At 33.6% G+C, this 18,546-nt stretch overlaps 1 protein-coding gene across 2 annotated transcripts in view; it reads right to left on the bottom strand.

Annotated features, from left to right (window-relative positions):
- Positions 1-18,287, bottom strand: part of LOC148280537 (uncharacterized) — a 29,838-nt gene extending 11,551 nt beyond the window's left edge. The window contains exons 1-10 of one of the 2 annotated variants that reach the window (XM_088228222.1): positions 17,677-18,287; positions 12,431-12,562; positions 11,310-11,469; positions 8,155-8,316; positions 7,024-7,077; positions 6,158-6,280; positions 4,939-5,196; positions 3,365-3,438; positions 1,463-1,682; positions 247-489 (exon numbers count right to left, since the gene is read on the bottom strand). In XM_088228222.1, the coding sequence (XP_088084348.1) occupies positions 247-489; positions 1,463-1,682; positions 3,365-3,438; positions 4,939-5,196; positions 6,158-6,280; positions 7,024-7,077; positions 8,155-8,316; positions 11,310-11,469; positions 12,431-12,562; positions 17,677-18,222 (1,972 nt within the window). In that variant the 5' untranslated portion in view covers positions 18,223-18,287. Of the gene's footprint in view, positions 1-246; positions 490-1,462; positions 1,683-3,364; positions 3,439-4,938; positions 5,197-6,157; positions 6,281-7,023; positions 7,078-8,154; positions 8,317-11,309; positions 11,470-12,430; positions 12,563-17,676 lie in introns of those variants that run through there. The other variant, XR_015822572.1, reaches the window with a different exon arrangement.
- Positions 18,288-18,546: the final 259 nt, after the last annotated feature.

The raw sequence follows: 18,546 nt of genomic DNA, 5'->3' as shown, positions 1-18,546 counted from the left end.
TCCTTTATTTAACAGTAACTAAGTAACTTTTTGAACAAACTGAACCACTTGCATGGTAGGCTGATGCGCTGACCATTACACCACGAGGCCGAAAATTACTTACTGAAATAATAAATTATCGTTGCAATCTGGGAAAAGTACTAAAAAAATATTTACCTACTGTATATTGCCTAACTAAAAAAAAAACTGAAAACTAAAAAAAGTGGAGGGTGCCGTCTTAGTTTTAACACGCCTAAATTTATTAACCTGTAACTCTGGGCTTTAATCCACTGTATATCTTTCCTCCCAGAGGCTCCACACGCAAATGGTCCAGCAAATCAGCCAGGGAGAGTGCGGGATCAGAGCAGCGGGGACACGCCGGACATGTGGTAGCCGGAGGGCAAAGCTCCTCTATGGTCGTATCAGGGGGGGCGCGGGGTCCCCACTCGCCCCCTTCGCCAGCTAATCCTGATTCAATGGGAGGAGGTGTTCCCAATAGAGGATCTTGCTCTGTAAAAAGATTGTATTTTATAATTCTGAACCAGGGGAAAAAATCATCAACGAAGAATTAAAAGTGAATGTATATTGCATCGCCATTATGCTGTTCAATCCACCTTCCATCTCTAAACATAACTAGAGCTGACTCCATACTGTCTCTTCAAGCTTCCAAGCACGCATTTAAATCTCCCGCAAGTACTACTCTTTCACTTTTTTTGCCTATTTATTATACTAGTTAAAATCTATCCTTTTCAAATTTACAGTTGAGATTTGTGCATTTTGTAAGGCTGAGATAAGCGTTATCAACAAAGTCAAGAAAAGAGTCCTGCGTTTGTTTGGATATGTAGAGCGAACGGACAGCGAAAGAACGGCTTACAAGATTTACAATGCGAATGTTGGTGGGATGTAGAAAACAAGGAAGACCGAGGAAGACATGTCATGACCAAATCCAACAAATACTTAAAGATGTGCTGGTCAAAAGTCAGAATTATCGATGCACGTGCATGAGAAGATGTATAAATGTAAAGGAAGCGAGGTCTGTATGTAAAGACAGATTAGTATAGTGTTCTATCCTCTCTGCCTACCCGTACAGGGAAGTTGTGTGATGGTTTGTTTGTTTGTGTTTGTGTGGTGAGAATCATAAGAACACAAATAATTATTTTAAAAAAAAAAACCACTAATGACTTGTAATTTTCTCAAACTGAATGGTTTGGGTAGGTAGGAAGAAATTGCCTTAAGGCAATATGCCCGCCCTTATATGTATATAAATTGTATATGTATATAAAGTGTTAAATAAATAAATAATAAATGACGGTTCATAAGCCTTCAATTATCTTTATATGGGACTTACTTATAAACTTGGTATTAGCTACGCCTAGACATAGTGATATAATAATGATAATAAATATCTATCAAGTGCGCTGTTATTTAAAATTTATTATACTAAAATTATAAGAAGTTGCACGTTTTAAACAAGTATTCTCACCAAGCACAGTGAATACACCCTTCGTAAGCCCGAGTTCATTCTTGGCTATGCAGTTATACTGTCCAATATCGATGTGGTGAAGTCGCACCAATTTCAGCTTCATGTAAGATACATATGGAGCGGCTCCCGGCACCACTTCTGACCGAAACCTGTCTGCTGGCTCCAGTAATCTTCCATCTGACCTCTCCCAGTATCGCAATGGCTCGGGAAACGCTTCCACCTTTAGAAAAATAATCAGCATATCTTATGTAAGTGCATAAGTCTTTTTTTACTATTCTGTTACAGTTCTCGAAATGGTATAATGGACATAAGATAAAACTGGGCAAAGAAAATCAAATGGCGGAACTGCCAAGACAAATAGGAATGAGTTGGGCAGCTTTAGGAAAACTTAAGCACATATTTGAAAATAAAGAGATTCCGATTTGTCTGAAAAGGAAAACATACGAATCGTGTATACTGCCAGTGACTACGTATGCATTAGAGACTATGGCCCTCACAAAAAGAAATGTAGAAAAGCTTAAATGCACACGGCAATCCATGGAAAGATCCATGCTTGGTATAAGCATAAGAGTCAAAAAAAGAAATGAAGAAATTAGGAACAGGACCAGAATAACGGATATAATGGATCGCGTAGCAGGACTGGAGTGGCAGTAGGCGGGACATATTGCGAGACAAGACCCCACAAGATGGACCTCTAAAATTTTGAGAAAGAGACCTAGGGAGAATAAGCGAGGCATCGGAAGACCTCAAAAAAGATGGTCCGACAACATAGCTGCTGTAGGGGGTAAAAATTAGCTGCTAGTAGCAACCGACAAAGAAAAAGGGAAGGATATGGAAGAAGCCTATATCTAACAGTGGAGGACAGAAGACTGAAGAAGAAGAAGCCACAGTTCTTTCTCATTTATTTATTGATTTTTTATTTACATTGAGAACATTACAAAGTATTCAATTCATTACCAATACATTACAAAATATACCAAACGATTGATTAATCAATTGAAAAAAGTGAACACCCAAATGAATATCGCTTCTCCTCAACAATGATTTAGCCCAGCATTCCTAGTACGAAGTCAGTCGGGAAAAGCCATGGGTAAAATCCATACTCCCTGAGATACAGATAATGCAGAATTTTTTTCTGCACCCTCTCTATCATTAAGGAATATATGGTTTCATTTGGCAACCAAACGATGGAACTAAATTCCAAGCGACTTCTTACCAAGGAATTATACGATGTTTTCAGAACCCGAATATTTGAAAAAATCCAAGCATTTGATTTATTTATTAATACATACATATTACAGAAAAATACAATAATAACGTATTCCAAGCCTTGTGAGGCCAAGGGTCCTGTGTTGAGTTGGGATACAACATAATGGAAAGTGGAAACACGTACATAATTAAATAATATCAAAAATATAAATAAAATATTATTACATAAACATACATATATTTCCAAGGGCATCTGGACAACACGCTTAATAGTATATAAATCTATGCAATATCTCGCAGCAGTCTCCAGTCTCTTCCTTTAGGCAAAAATCCAGACTTGATGGAGTATGGAGTGAGCGGAAATCTGACACGGGCTATTGGTTTTCTGTATAAGGGTAAATGGAGCATACACATCGGGATTTTGAAATACCCAAAGGAGTCACACAGGGATGTGTGATGTCACCATGGCTGTTCAACGTTATAAAGATTATCATATTACAGCAGAGATGGAGAATATTTGAGATAATGTAATTTTGGAAGTCGGGGCTTATGTTTTTTAGAAGCCAAGCCGTTGACTTTTTTGAAGTAAAAGAACTGATCTTTCGTTATTAATAAAGGTCGTGTTAAATAATGCTAAATCATTCTTCCTCAGGGTATATAAGTTTACAGGTAAATATGAAATTAACAACTGACCTCACATTCTAGTTGTATTGTTGAGCCGTTTCTCGCAGGTATTATTTGGTTTCTGATGCGAATCATCGGAGGGACTAGAAATATAAAAAATCAATGAATAAATGTAACTACTTTGAAACTGAAAGCTTATTAAACTACATAGCAAGGTAAGTAATATAATAATATTAATATTACCTATGACAATTTAAACCCTATACAATACAAAAACCAGAAGGATAAAATTTATGACAGAGTGTTCTTTAAACCTGTCACACCCGAAACCACGATGATCAGTATGGGCAAGAAGACATATTAGCATATTTAAAAAAATATTTAGATTAAAGAAAAATTTTAAAAGTAAAATATTTAAAAAAACAAGTGGTTGCTTACTTCTGCAGGGGAGAAGTGAGGGAAGCGCGGCGCAGTATCAGACTCCCCCCTTCCCCCTCCTCGTTTCATCCTTGCAGAAGTAAGCAACCATTGACTTATTTTGATATTTTATTTTTTTAAATTTTATTCATCCTAAAAATGATTTTAATGTGCCAATATGTCTTCTGGCTCATACTGATCATCGTGGTTTCGGATGTGACAGGGCTTAATGAACACCCTATATATGAGTGTGTATATGTGTATGTGTGTATATATATGTGTATAGTGTATGTGTATGTATATATATATGTTTGTATATATGCATGTATATGTGTGTATGTTTGTGTGTATATATATTTGTATGTACATATGCATGTATATTTGTGTATGTATGTGTAGATATATTTGTTTATTTGTTTAAATTTAATGTTGTGCACACAGTGCTATGTTAATATAAATCTAGACAATATTACGAACAAAAAATAAACCTAACACAGCACCAATTACATACACAACACAATATATGAAACAACTATCTAACAGTACAACAAGATGTAAGAAAAATTTGTGCTTTGTGTGAATTTACTAGTGATTGTGTTTTTATTGTTGTGAGTATGAAATGTAGTGCGTGGAGTGAGGTGTATGGAGTGATGTGTATAAGATGTGGTGTTTATGTAGTGTGTATTCTGGTAGTACCTAGTTTAGTATTAATTGTTTCTGTTTATTTTCAAAGAGGCTAAATGATACTAATATTACAGTAACTTTAAACTTTGAAGTAGGGCACACATAAGCAAATTCCCTTATGTGCTCCAATAATAACAATAATAATATATATGCATGTATAAGGGTGTATGTATGCTTATATGTGTACACAAGTGTGTGGGTATGTAAATGGAAATATATAAATAAATGTAAATGTTGGTCTGCCTTAGAACGGGTCTTCTACTAGGCATTACATTATAATATCAATAATAACAAAATTGAGAAAAAAATATATATATACCTATATTATCGAGTCGCTAAATGAGTTCAAATGATTCAAGTGAAGATTCACATATTTTGAAAAAATACTGATTACTAATGAATAGTTTTGATAGAAATTTCTAACAAAAAGGATGAAATGAAAATAGGTACAGACGATATTATTTCCGTTGGTGTATTAAATAAAGTATTCTGATGGAAAGTTAGGATAGTGTCGTCGCGAAGCTTTATAGCATTGGTCTCACAGTGCACCTCGAGGCGGAAGGTCTTGGCGGCCTGCGGCGGCACGCCGTTGTGCGCCGTGCACGAGTAGTCGCCCGCGTGCAGGCGCGAGGCGCGCGGCAGCTCCAGCGCCGCGGCCGCCAGCCCGCTGGCGCGCCACGCGCCCAGCCGCAGCGGCTCGCCGGCGCGGCTCCACTGCACGGCGGGCGGCGGCGCGCCGGCCGTCACGCAGCGCAGCCGCACGGCGGAGCCCTCGTGCACGACCACGGACTCGCCGCCGACTGGAATGAGAGATCACAAATAATAATACATTTATACACCATAGAGAGATTATCAAGACAGATTTTTCAAGATGAATTTTCAAGCCAGATTTTTTACGATATATTTTCGAGACATATTTTCTAACTGATTTTCAGGACAGATTTTTCGTGAAGAATTTTCAAGACAGATTTTTAACGATATGTTATCGAAACATTCTCTAACTGGTATTCAAAAAAGATTTTCAGTATAGATTTTTCCAAGATGAATTTATACAAAACAGATTTTTTACGATATATTTTCAAGACATATTTTCTAACAGATTTTCAGGACATATTTTTCATGGGGAATTTTCAAGACAGATTTTTTACGATATATTTTCAAAACATATTTTCTAACTCATTTTCAGAACAGTTTTTTCAAGATGAATTTTCAAAGTTTATTTACAAGAGAGATTTTCACGACAGATTTTCATGATAGATTATCAACAAAAAAAATCAAGAATGTGAGGCAAATTGATAAGAATGAGGAAGTTTAGTGCTACGGAAAATTGAATGTAAAAAATGTTTTCTTCCACGCGGTAAAAATTATAGCATTTAATTGTACTTCGAAGTTTCGCAAACATGTATGAAAAAACTAATAAAAAATATTTTAATAAAAATGTAACAATTTGGACTACGTCACAAGTTCTTCCGAATCAACTAACGAAAGAACTTTGTGATTGCTGCGAGATTTCTGGTTTCTAGGGCTGCTATTCCAAACGATCTCGCGGCCGTAGAAAAGCCATTTATCTCGCGTATTTACATGCAAAATATACAAGATAAAGTGTTTTCTACGGCCGCGAGAGCGGCTCAAAATACCACCCCAACTCGGAAAGAATTTACCGACGAGAGCTTGTGACGTCACCGCGGAGTAATCAATTATACAGGTACGAATATTCCATCTATCCTCTAGCCGGGAGGTGTTCAGTCGGAGGAGCCTCACCCGCTATGGAAGGTGGGATGAGCAGAGTGTTGGTGCTGTTGTGCATCCAGGCCGATATTCCTGGTAGTCCGGGAGAACCGTCGGTGCCCGCGCGCCCGGCCCGACCTCTTGGACCAGATAATCCTGCAATACGTCGCAATTTGTTTGATTAACATTTAAACAATGTTCTAATCTCACTTTCATCAAAATCGTACAAGAAATTATAGATTGCCGTAAAAAAATAAATTCAGTTATTTATTAAGAAAACATTATACATACATTTTTTTGGGAATAAATCATCAAGAGACAAGTACAAAAACTCGATTATACCTTGTTTTCCATTTTTTAATAGTTATTTTTATACTTAATAAGTGCCCTGAAAACTGAAGACAAACCATAATAATAACAAAAATATTTAAAAAAAAAATCTCTCACAGGAAACGGGTTTAACCTAGCCGGACCGAAGGGGGGATTTAAATCCTCCATATACCGATTTGGGCAATTTCACTTTATGTACATAAGCGTTCGGCAAACTAAGAAAAATGAATAAAATACACGAATGAGTAAAATATGTGTACGCGAAAACATGAATAAATTATTGCACGGTCATAAACACTTCCAACGTTTTATTCTCCAGATGCCATATACAAGTAGGCGCTGGGGTCGTTTGGTCCCCCGTTCGGATTATGCGTAATTTTTGGATGCTTAGTGAGGGAAAGGTTAAAACACAATTTACTCAATACCTACCATCCATCTAATTAAATTAATTTATTATCGTATCATAGTCCCTTATGTTAGTTTCGTAAAATAATTGTAATAAACTGTTAGTATAATTTTGTGTTGCATATTGTAGAATAGTTTATAAATTAATATGAGACAAAACTAACCTCGAGGTCCCATGGGGCCAGCAGGCCCTGGTGGGCCGGGACCTCCAGCTTTGCCTGGAAATAAAATCGAATTAATAATAGAAAAAAAATATTAAATCAACAAATGAATATTAATTTATTTACATACATAAGTTTATTGTACATTATTTGAGACATGTCCCAACTCCATGGGACTAAAAGTCCTGTGTTGAAATGGGACGAGCAATTAGTTGACACAAACACACGAGTATCACCACAAATATAGGATCAGAAACATAAAAAACAATTTTAAAAAAAAACATGTATATGGCACATCAATAATAATATTCTTATCTTAATAATTTTATTTTTAATGCAATTTTTGTGATGCAACATATAATGAGACAAAGGCACTAGGTTTAGTGTAATTTGTGCTACTTACAGAGAGGTGATGTAAACATATTTTGATATATCCAAAAACAGAAAGTATTTTATTTGTTGGTAATATTTTTTATTGAAATCTAGTCATATAAAATACAGTCATTATATAATACATACTTAATACTAATAAAAAATCATTCGTATTACATTTTAAAAAAATACATAGACAATCCATTCTAAGAAGGATGATTCGTATTGTAAACTCAAGACTGGAACTTTTTGGGTTTGAGTCTATTACGCCCACGATTTAAGCAAGCATTAAATAAATATTCCAGGGCCCCGATTACAATGGGAAGTTAATATTTATTTATATTAGTTTTTTTTATATTAGACTAGACTAGATTTATTTATATTAGACTAGACATGATCCAGAGAAATCTATTACCTAAGTGTGTATGTAGTAGATAAAGTAATTGTTATTTTGTTAATAAATTTTGATTATTATTATTTTAAATATTATCTACAAAGTAAAATTAAGTTTTCTGTATGAAAAGCAGAATATGCATTTTTTCTTTTAAACATGTTCAATTATGTTACGGCAAACGACCAATCTGAAGACATGAGAGCGAAAAACCTCTGATATCACACGCAGAGTTATTTCAGAAAAAAAAAACTTTAAAAAATCACAGCGTTGATAATACGATATTTAATTAATTTTTTTTGGTTTAGTTTAATAGTCTATTAATAAATAAAAAAATAAAAAAAGACACTGAACTTCTTCATTCGACTCACCATCAATACCATGTCTTCCGTCAGATCCATTTTTCCCATCTTTCCCATTTAGGCCCGGGGCTCCGTCGGCTCCGCTCCGCCCCGGCACGCCATCCAGTCCCGGCTCCCCGGGTACTCCGTCACGCCCGTCCAGCCCGGAGTGGCCGGGAAACCCCGTGTCACCTGGAATTATAATGTCAAAAACTGACTGATTCAAAAAACTGAGCTTAAAAAACTTTTGCTGAGGATTTCCCCGAGCACGGAATTTACGTCTTATTTATTGTTTTCGCTTGATGAGGTAAAATTCTTCAATAATTACAGTTTGAGTAGGTGTGAGTGGTGGCAAAAGTTGGTTTGCAACCAGTAGTCTTTGGGTATGTCTGCTGCTTTTGGGCGCGTTCTGCTGCTCCAGAGAGTAGTAACTAACGTTTCCTATCACTGTCAACATAAAGGGGTTTGAAATAGATGAAGGATTTATTTATTTATTTTATTGCCTTGTCCCTACCTTGTAACGATGAGGGGGGGGGGGGGGGGGTTTAGAGCGACAGTGAAAGGGACATTGAAAGTTGTAAATGTAAATATTTGTGCGCGCTTTTCCTTACTGAATTTGGTTAGTGGAGGATGAAATATAATCAATTCGTAATGAAAAAAATATTGCTCGCTTGTATGAGTGAATCCGAAGACAGACATTTAGTCTTTAAAACGGATTCGGGTATGTGGTGGATGCTTTCAATGATCCAAAAAACGTTTATTTTAAACGAATTTAAATTTCATACAAGAGACACTATTTATATAATAAATTCCATTTTACAAATTTACAAAGATGAAAAAATAAAAGAATTTGAGATAATGAAGTCACTCAGATACCAAAATAATATTAAAATCCACTGAATTCCACACAAGTCATGGTCAAAATAGTTTAGTCTTCAAAGGTGTCAAAAATTACAATAATCTCCCCAATGAACTAAAAACTATTAAAACTAATAAATCAACAAATAAATTCAAAGTAAATTTACAGATTTTTAAAAAATCCGTTTAAAAACAGCATTCTATTTAAATCAGTATTATTATTTTCCGTTTTTCTTTTTATATCATATAAGTTTTTTTCTCTCATATATTCGTATATTCAAAATACATAAATTCTAATAAATAAATAAATTACCATAACAGTGTAAGTCACTCTTCAAGCAGAAGAGCTAGTCTCTTTTTTTAGAGAGTTACAGTTATAACATTTACTAGACGTATAAAAGTAGATTTTTATTAGAATTTTTAAAAAACATGTTTGATTTATGTAAATGTATTGATTAATAAAAAAACCAACAAATGTAACAAAACAAATTGACAAATGTAATGAAATCAACTGGTCCAAGAAAAATATGTATAAAAATTAATAAATATTTCGAAGCGTTGCCTAGTAGGTGAAATAATTCAGCGAGAGAAATCTCAACAGCTTCAATAAAAGCTTCAGCTAATTGACTTCGCAAAAATCAACAGTGAAAGTACATTCCTCCACATACCCGAAACCGTTTAAAGACTGTAGGTCTTCCTATCACTTATACAAAAAAAATCTTTTTTTTTTTTACTGAAACGAGTTACTCTTTTAAAATTTTCAATTTCAAATATCGCAATTTGTAGTGAATTTAACTCTCCTACTTTTACTGCTCCTTTCACAGTGAGTTTGGCAAATTATATTAAGGGTCTTTGTCGGATATTGTCATTTATCCTCATGATTTTTTTTATTAAGGTGAGTGAAAAAATATCCTAATCTAAAAAACTAAAATATATATTTTACCTTAAGATGGAATTGAAAAAAAAAATAGGTACACCAGCCAATGATAACCCATACTCCCTGTAAACGCCTAGACTTCCATATTCCTGCCTTTAATTTATTTTACAATATTTTTATTTAATTTATTTTTTAAATTTAACTATTTTTATAATATGTATATTTTTTTCGTTGTTTTCGTTTATTTATTAGTTAATACTTTTTTTAAAAATCTTTATTCACATCACGTTAGTTTTATTAATGTTTCTACTAAATATTAATATTGTATATACGTATTTTTTTTATTTATGGGATCCTGCAAACTTTGTGATTGTAAATTTTATTTTATTACTGGGTAGGTTCTAATGAATGAATCATTCATATCATTCAAAATGTATGTAGACAAATACTGATTTTTCAAAGAGTCCTAAGTCAAAATGTATAAATTTCAAAGTAAGAATGCCATTGTAATCACAGTAAAAAGCTGCATAACTAGCAAGAAAATTTTTTCTCTTAAAATTTTACATATTTCCACAAAATGTCATAAAAATTCCTTATTTTAAGAAAAATGTTTATGACGGCAAATTAGCAAAGTGTATTTAAGTTATCTGATTGCATTCTCTAGAATGACTAGTCTAAAACCACATTGTTATGTCATAAAAAAAAATTCACTTGATCTAATAAAAACAGAAAAAAAATGCCTAAATGTTTTGTCTTTAAACGATATTTTTTGATTAACAAATTGCAACAGGAATGGAGAACATTTAAAAGAAGGGAATATGGAAGTCTAGGCATTTACAGGTCTTATGATCTGTAAAATGGTTTAAGTGGCCACTTTGCACACTGTGTAACATTCACTATTTTGTCTACGTTTGAATATTCATATTTATTCAATTTTTCTATTTGTTAATTTTAGTGAAGTTGAAGAGCTGAAACCTTTATTGTTGTGAAGAGATTCATCTGATCAAATTATTTCACATACTAGGCAACGCCTGAAAACAATTTTCCAATTTTTAAACTTCTTCTTGGACCAATTGGTGTTATTACATTCCCCTTTCGACTATTTTTCAACCTTTACAAATATTGTGATCTTTTTTAACCTAGGCCACTTAGAAAAATCATTCTTCAATTTACGTTCCTATTTTAAAAATATATTCTATATGCATTTATGTATAATAAGTTGGTGTATTCCAAAAATATTAACAGGAAAAAATGTTTTCGCTCTGTTGCAATAAATATTAATCTTAGGGGGTGGATTCCAGTATTGTCTGCAATAATTTTGACTTACTCAAAATGTTTAAAAAAAGTGATATACAGAGTTCACACGCTTTGTACCAAAAATAGTTCTAATACATGCAAAAAAACATGGCAAACTTTAATAGATACGGATTCACAGTTTGAATTATTTTACCCTTTGGTCCTGGCGGTCCGATAGGCCCCGGGCCTCCCCTATCTCCCGCCACCCCTCGCTCCCCGCGCGGCCCGCGGGGCCCCGCCTGTCCGGGGGGACCCTGAGCCCCCGGGGGGCAGTACTCCTGGGTGGCCTTGCAGAACCCCTGCACCACTTGGTACTGGAAGATAGTAAAAATCGTGGGTATTGCATCACAACCCCCACAGAAGAGCCGTACAATTATGAAGATTAGTATAGCCAGGAAAATGTTACAATGTACGAGAATTATCAAAAAATATGCTTACGAAAAATATAATTAAAATAATTACAAATTGTCAAATTTCAAACTTAAGTCGTCATTATTTACGAATTAACTTACACAACGGGAAAGTTCGGTACAATAGAAATTTGATTCCAAAAATTATTGGAAACAATTAGAGCATTTACATAATTGAATGTAGTGATGTAGAAATTAGCCAGTCCACAACTTCGAAAAAAAAAAGAGATATTGGTGTTATCGAGTGCAGTAAGGTCTTTTCTAAGTTCTGCTAAAACTACCCAGACCGCTTTCATACAAAAAAGCTGTAATAATCGCCTTCTGAAAATAGTGCCGATCACAAATACGGCATTTCTTAATTTTCAGAAAACACCCACAGCACTAGAAAAATCTTACGGCACTTTAAAAATCTTTAAAATGGGTCAAATACATAATTAGATTCTTGTTTGTAATAAAAAAAAATTGTTTATAAATTGTTTATCATTTATCAAAGTCAAAAACATTCCAACTGTGGTGTATATTTGATTATTCACTATTTTTACAAAGGTGCTATTATCCCAGTTTCACCTTTTTTATGGCTGGCTGCTCTCTGCCTAACAACGTTCAATTGTATGGCAAATTTTCTTGAAAATATTTGAAAAAAAAAAAAAAAAATTTAAACTACGTCACAAGTTTTTTTCTCTTTAACCAATAATAAAAGAGTGTTTTGATAGATTTCCGATTTCCGGGAAGCCAGCTCACCAGTTAGGACAACTTACCGACAGTCTTCTCCAACAGTCAACCCTCCATTAGCTTGCAGTCCCTCCAGAGTTTGGTAGAGCCGCGACAAAGGACAGTAGCTTGAGGTAATGAAGGTCAGCCTTACCGGTATTCTGGAGTAGCTGGTGAGCCACACCCAGGAGTCTCCTCCTGGAGCCAGCTCTCCCTTGGCCTGGAGTTCCCCCCGAAGTTTGGGATTAAAGAACTCCACGTGGGGTCCTACATTGTTATCCTCGGGCTGAAATTTTTAAACAGCATAATATTGATAAAAGATTACGATTCTTTACCGTAAACGGCATTTGTAAAATAGCCAATAATGCGTATTTAGATAAATTATTTTCTACATGACGGATTAACTTTCAAAATGAGCGATGTGTTTGTAGGTATTATTGGTACATATTTTCGATCTTTTATAATTTAGGTTTTAGTTAACCGATTAGCTTAGTGATATTTTCAAAATTACCACACTACCAAACGTAAAAATAGTTCAAGTATTTTAATGCCAGTAATATAAACACGGTTTTGTTTATCACAAACGGCAATTAATTTTTTGTAATTTAGGGATTCATTTAGGAAGTAAATCCCTAGGTATTTTTAACATCTGGTTTAGAACATAAAGCTTAAATTAAAATTTAACATTTTTTTAACTCAAAATTTTCCATTACAATGAAATATATACCGTTGATAATTTTACTTTGAAAAGAAGATGAAAATTTAGGTATTTTTTTTTGGGAAGTAACATTGTTTAAAATATTTTTGCGTCATTCCTATTACAAAATGGTGTTACGTAAAATGTATTGTCTGACATTTTTGTTTTTTTTTGATAATAGAAAATAATAAATATAACAATCTTATCACCTTTTTGTTGTTCTATTAAGCACCTTTTTTTATATATTAAACTAATCTAAGCTAAGCAATAAATCATATTTTTGAAAAATGTACCTGATGTTAAACATCAATTATCTCATTTTGGGGTTGGTGTGGCTTAACGCATTTTTGCATAATACCACCCAACTGTCTCTGACATTTTTTTTTGTCGTCTGTTATTTTATTTTATTTCTTATTTTATTTTATTTCTTATTTTATTTTATTTTATTAACATAAACGGCAAATCTGCGTTTTACAAACATTTATTGTTAAAAACTTTTACAAACATTTATTTGGCTTAATATTAAAAAAAAAAAAAAAAATAAATTTCCTTATACCCAAGATTTATAAAAAAAATTAAACCTAAAAATTATACAAGATTTATATTTAAAAAAATAAACTATACAGCATTATACAGCATATTCAGTAGAAAGTTTAAATAATAAAACATTCTACACTAAAACAACAAGAAAATCATAAGTACTGTTTCATACAGCTGAGCAAAGTGAACAAAAAAATGTATATATTATGAAATGCATGAATAAATAAATATAATTACTATTCACCATCTTTGAAAAATTTTGGTGACAGTTGTAGTAAGGAGTCCATATTGTAGAGTTATACTCTAACTGGCTTCTCACTAATGAAGTATACATCAACTTCAAAGTGCCTATGTTTTTGAATTCCTTAGTCACTCGTAACATGAAGCCTAAAATTTTTAGAGATTTGCTAGTTATATTATTTATGTGCCTAATAAAGGATAATTTTTGATCAAAAACGATACCCAGGTCGCGCACCTCAGAAGTTGAGCCTAATTGCATATTACCCATCAAATAATCAAATAAAATTGGGTTTTTTATTCTAAAAAATCTCATTGTGTGGCATTTTTTTATATTTTATTTTGTAAAGTATGCTAAAGTTATGGGTTTAAATGTTAGTGATTTATTTTTTGTAATTTTTACATTTACCACTATTTTTATAAATTCATATTTTTTGTTCATTTTAATACACAAGTTTTGTGTATTTTATTTTTACGATTATTTTCTATACTTTGCTAAAGACAAAACCGTTGAATGGAGATAATATGGTATAAAATAGGATGTCACGTGGTATTTGAAAATAAGATTACTCGTATAACAAGAATTGTCAACAAAAAAAAACATTAGGACCAATTTGTGGACTAACTGGTAAATGATTAATATGTATTTATAAATGTAAAATGTAATAATGTATAAAGTATCAATGATGTGTATAAACTTAATATATATGTATGTATAAAATATAATACAAATATGTATGTGCGAATATGTGTGTGAATGTATGGTTATGAATGCATTACAAGTGCCCCGACTCAACACGGATTTTCTAGCGAGTTGGAGCAAGTTCACAGACATGGGTCGTTCCTGATTTTGTCGCTATAAACTGCATCTCTGTCCTTAACAAATGTATGTATCATGTAATAAATAAATAAAATAAATAAATTTCACAAGTCGGAAAAGACGTGTTATAGAATTACGATAGGTTCACATGTTGAAAAAATATTTTATTAAATTTCAGAATGTTCTTCAATTTCTGGCACTGGATCACAAATGCACTTTAATATAACAATGTTTTCCTCGACGCGCGACGATTCCAACCACTTTTTATGTGATTACATCAAAAATTAATCGGAATCTTGGTCAAATATCTAGTATTAGGCCGTATTATACGGGACATTTTAATTTATAAATATGTTATTGTTAAAAGAGTTCAAGTTCTTTTCTTTTCCTTTTATCTCTCCTGACGACGTGCTCGTCAACACGATAAGCTAGGTACTAGTATCAGTACTAGTACTAATAGTAGGTACCCCAAGTAGTAGTACTCCCGAGAGTGTAGTGAGTAGTGAGTAGCCAACGGGCAGTAAGAATCTCCCCACTCCTGCTCCAATGATTGAGTTATCATCCATTGGTTCACCAATAAATTGATTATTCTTCGTAAACCGGAACCACGCCAGAGATTTTCAATGTATACACAAAGAAAACAAGATATAATATTTTGGTTTTTTTATAGAAGTCCATGTGATACATATCTTGGACCGATATGATAACCAACAATGAAGTATTACGTAGAGCCAATACGAATAGAGAACTATTCACCACTGTTAACTTCCGTGAGACTTCATATTTAAGCCATGTGTTGAGAGGTGATAAATATGCCATACTTCAGCTTGTCATGAAGGAAAGATCGAGGGACGTAGAGGGGTCGGAAAAAAACAGCTTTCCTGGCTTCGAAACATCCGAGCATGGACCAGGATTAGAACTGTGAAGGAGCTGTTTCGCACTGCTCAGGATAGGGAAGCTTTCTCCCAAGTGATCGTCACCGTCGGGGGACCTGACATGACACGTGAAGAAGAAGATGTCATACAAAATTAAAAAGGTAAATTGTATTTCGTGTAAAACGCAAGGCATTATAGACAAAACTATAAATAATGTCATTCAATGATTCGGATAAAGAGAGACATGACCTTTATAACATTTTCTATTTTTTTTTAAAACTGAAACATATCGCCATAGTCGTAGAACAACGACAGATTTTTCTTCAACTTTACATGAGAGTGGTATAATTTTTTTGGACACATTATGTCACAATTTGATAAGTATAAAAGTAGGGGATTTGATACTGGAGTTAATTAAAGACGTTTTGTTTTTTTAAACCTGAAATATAAAGTCTTCATATAAACTTTTCAAGATCAAAAATAAAATAATGTTAATATTCTACGATCACAACGATATAATTATACGAAAATATATCTTAATTATAAAAATACTGCGATTTTCAATACGAGTAAATTTATTCAAATATTTATTTTAACAAATAAAAAACTAAGCAAAATACTTACGGTTTTTTACTGTTAATGAGGATTACGTAATTTATGTTAAAAACATAACAAGTGACACTATAAAAATGAATATATTATGTAATGAAACAAAATTATTATGTTTACAGGTGAGAGATAATTTTCCTAAAATTTTCCGAACATTTTGAGTGAATATTGAACAATAATGTTATGTCATAACGAATTTTTCAACAATCCGAAAAGGCAAAATCAGAACATTCCCATAGTTTAAAAATCTATCGTTATTATATCAATTTGGCAAGGGAAAATTATTTTTAATGGGAAAATAAATATATACAAAAAATCTAAAATAAAAAATAAATATTTAACGTATGTAAAAAATGTCAAAAGGATGTTTAATATTGTAAAATTGTGTGTCACTAGTAGTAATGTTTTGTTTATTTAGCTCCACACAGAAAAAATCTGACTTAAAACTGGTTGTACCTAGTTAGGCAGACCACACACAATTCAGAGGTATCTATTACCTTAAAAAATGTAGTAGATAAATTATATAATAATTGTGTTAATAAAGTATTATCATTATTATGATAAGTATCATTATTATTGAATAAAATACTCGGGAAAATAACGTTACAAAAGAGAATAAAATAAGATGCTCAATCGCAGGTGTTTATCACGTCGATTAAAAGTTCTTAACCAACGCATATTTTTAAGAAATTTTTATCGCTTCGGTAATAATTATAGACGAGTGCGGCCATTGCGATCGAGCTCCCGGATTTCAATTTTATATACAAAGTAAAATTAAGTTTTCTGTATGAAAAGTAGAGCTGGCATACATGTTTTTCTAAACATGTTCAATTACGATTTACCGAGGAAGAAATTAAAAATTTTGGCACATATCTTCAGATTTTACTTGATACAGTTAAAAATAATTCGCTTAGTTCCATTTTAATCGGTGCCCTGAAATAAATATATTTTTTCATCCGTTTTTAAAATTTGAATGAGAATTGACCAGAAAGTTTTCCCCTCCTCCATTAGCAAGCCCTAGAGACACCCGAAGGAAGTATAACTTAATTGGGTCTAGTATGATAACCTCTGCCCCCTGCTCTCTACAATCGACATTACAAAACTCATTCAATCATTTGTCAGCTGTGATTTTATTTACGCTTGTTTGTAAATTATTAACAGTCAGTCGATCAAGAAGCCGGCTCTTTGCAACATACATAAAGATAAAAGTATTCAGATCATAAGAAATAATTTTGTAATTTAGTAGATATATGTTTTATTCGAGAGTGCGATCATGAATAACTACCGACAAACTGATCGATTTCATCAAATATTCATTAAAAATGAGAATATTTCGAAAAAAATCGAGTGATCTCGTTGTGTTACTGACGAAATTTCATGGAAACATAATTTTCTTATAGAAAATTCTAGTAAGCCGATAAATTTGTCTATTGTCATTCAGGATAGCATGGTTAATAATAAAAAAATGATACACACGCAAATGAAATACTTATCAAGATCTAGGGTTAGGATAGAGTTAGGATAAAATTTCTTTAGATTCTAGTTAGGATTCTGAATTAGATTACATCGATTAAGAAAAAAATTGAAAAAGTAAAAATAAACGTGAATTTGTTTTTACTTACGGTATCAGAACTCCTTTTCGCTCTTTTTTTGCAATCAGCATTCTTCTTCAATGCTTCTAAAATTTGCGTTTCCACCACTTTCTCAAGTTTTGTAATCACATCAGCGTCTATCTTTTTCGCAATTTGTTCACCAACTAACGAAACAACTTTATCACTAGACCACGTATCTAAGCTGTCCATTCTCTCGTTTATCCTTTCGTCTACGACCTTTTCCACTCTCGTTTTGGTCCAGAAATCGATCATCTCCGTTCGCTTTTGAAACGAGGAAGTCAGGGTGTCTTTGAGTTTCGAGGTGTCAAGCGATTCTGTCTGCTGCTGGAGGATGGATTGGATTTTGTTGGTCGACCATGTTTCCATGTCTCTTCTTTTCTGCTGGGTCCAGTAGTCCAGCTGAGCGGTGGCTCGGTCGATCCATGTGTCTTGCAGTTCTCGCGCCAAGTTGCTGGACTTGCGCAGGATGACGACCTGGGCTCCCAGAACCAGGAGGACCAGGGTGCCGAAGAGCCAGCTAGAGCCACTCGCGGAGCCGGGCCGTTTCTTGGACATCCTTCCGAGTCACTTCCTGGCGCTGGCGGGACGGGGGCGGACGCTCGGCCGCATGACGAGGGCGAGACGCGCGGAAGCGGAGTGATTGGCGAGGGAACACGACGCCGCGCACTGTGATACTAGGTAATCGGTTATGATAATGTAATAAATCGATTCATTAAATATTCTGAATAATTCGATTGTTTTACTTAATAATCATCTATATAAAGGTTATTTGATTATTTTGTATTATTTATCAGTGTCCGGGCGGATGAAGAAAACAGTTATGTTTATGAAATAGACCCAACATCCTTGACGAGCGTTTTTGACTCGATGGCTACTCTC

This window comes from Micrasema longulum, unplaced genomic scaffold (assembly GCF_059751315.1).
Source record: "Micrasema longulum isolate JH-2025_06_02 unplaced genomic scaffold, ASM5975131v1 h1tg000570l, whole genome shotgun sequence".
NCBI classification, from domain to species: domain Eukaryota; kingdom Metazoa; phylum Arthropoda; class Insecta; order Trichoptera; family Brachycentridae; genus Micrasema; species Micrasema longulum.
Note: the sequence above shows the minus strand (reverse complement) of the source record. Positions and strands in the feature narration are given on the sequence as shown.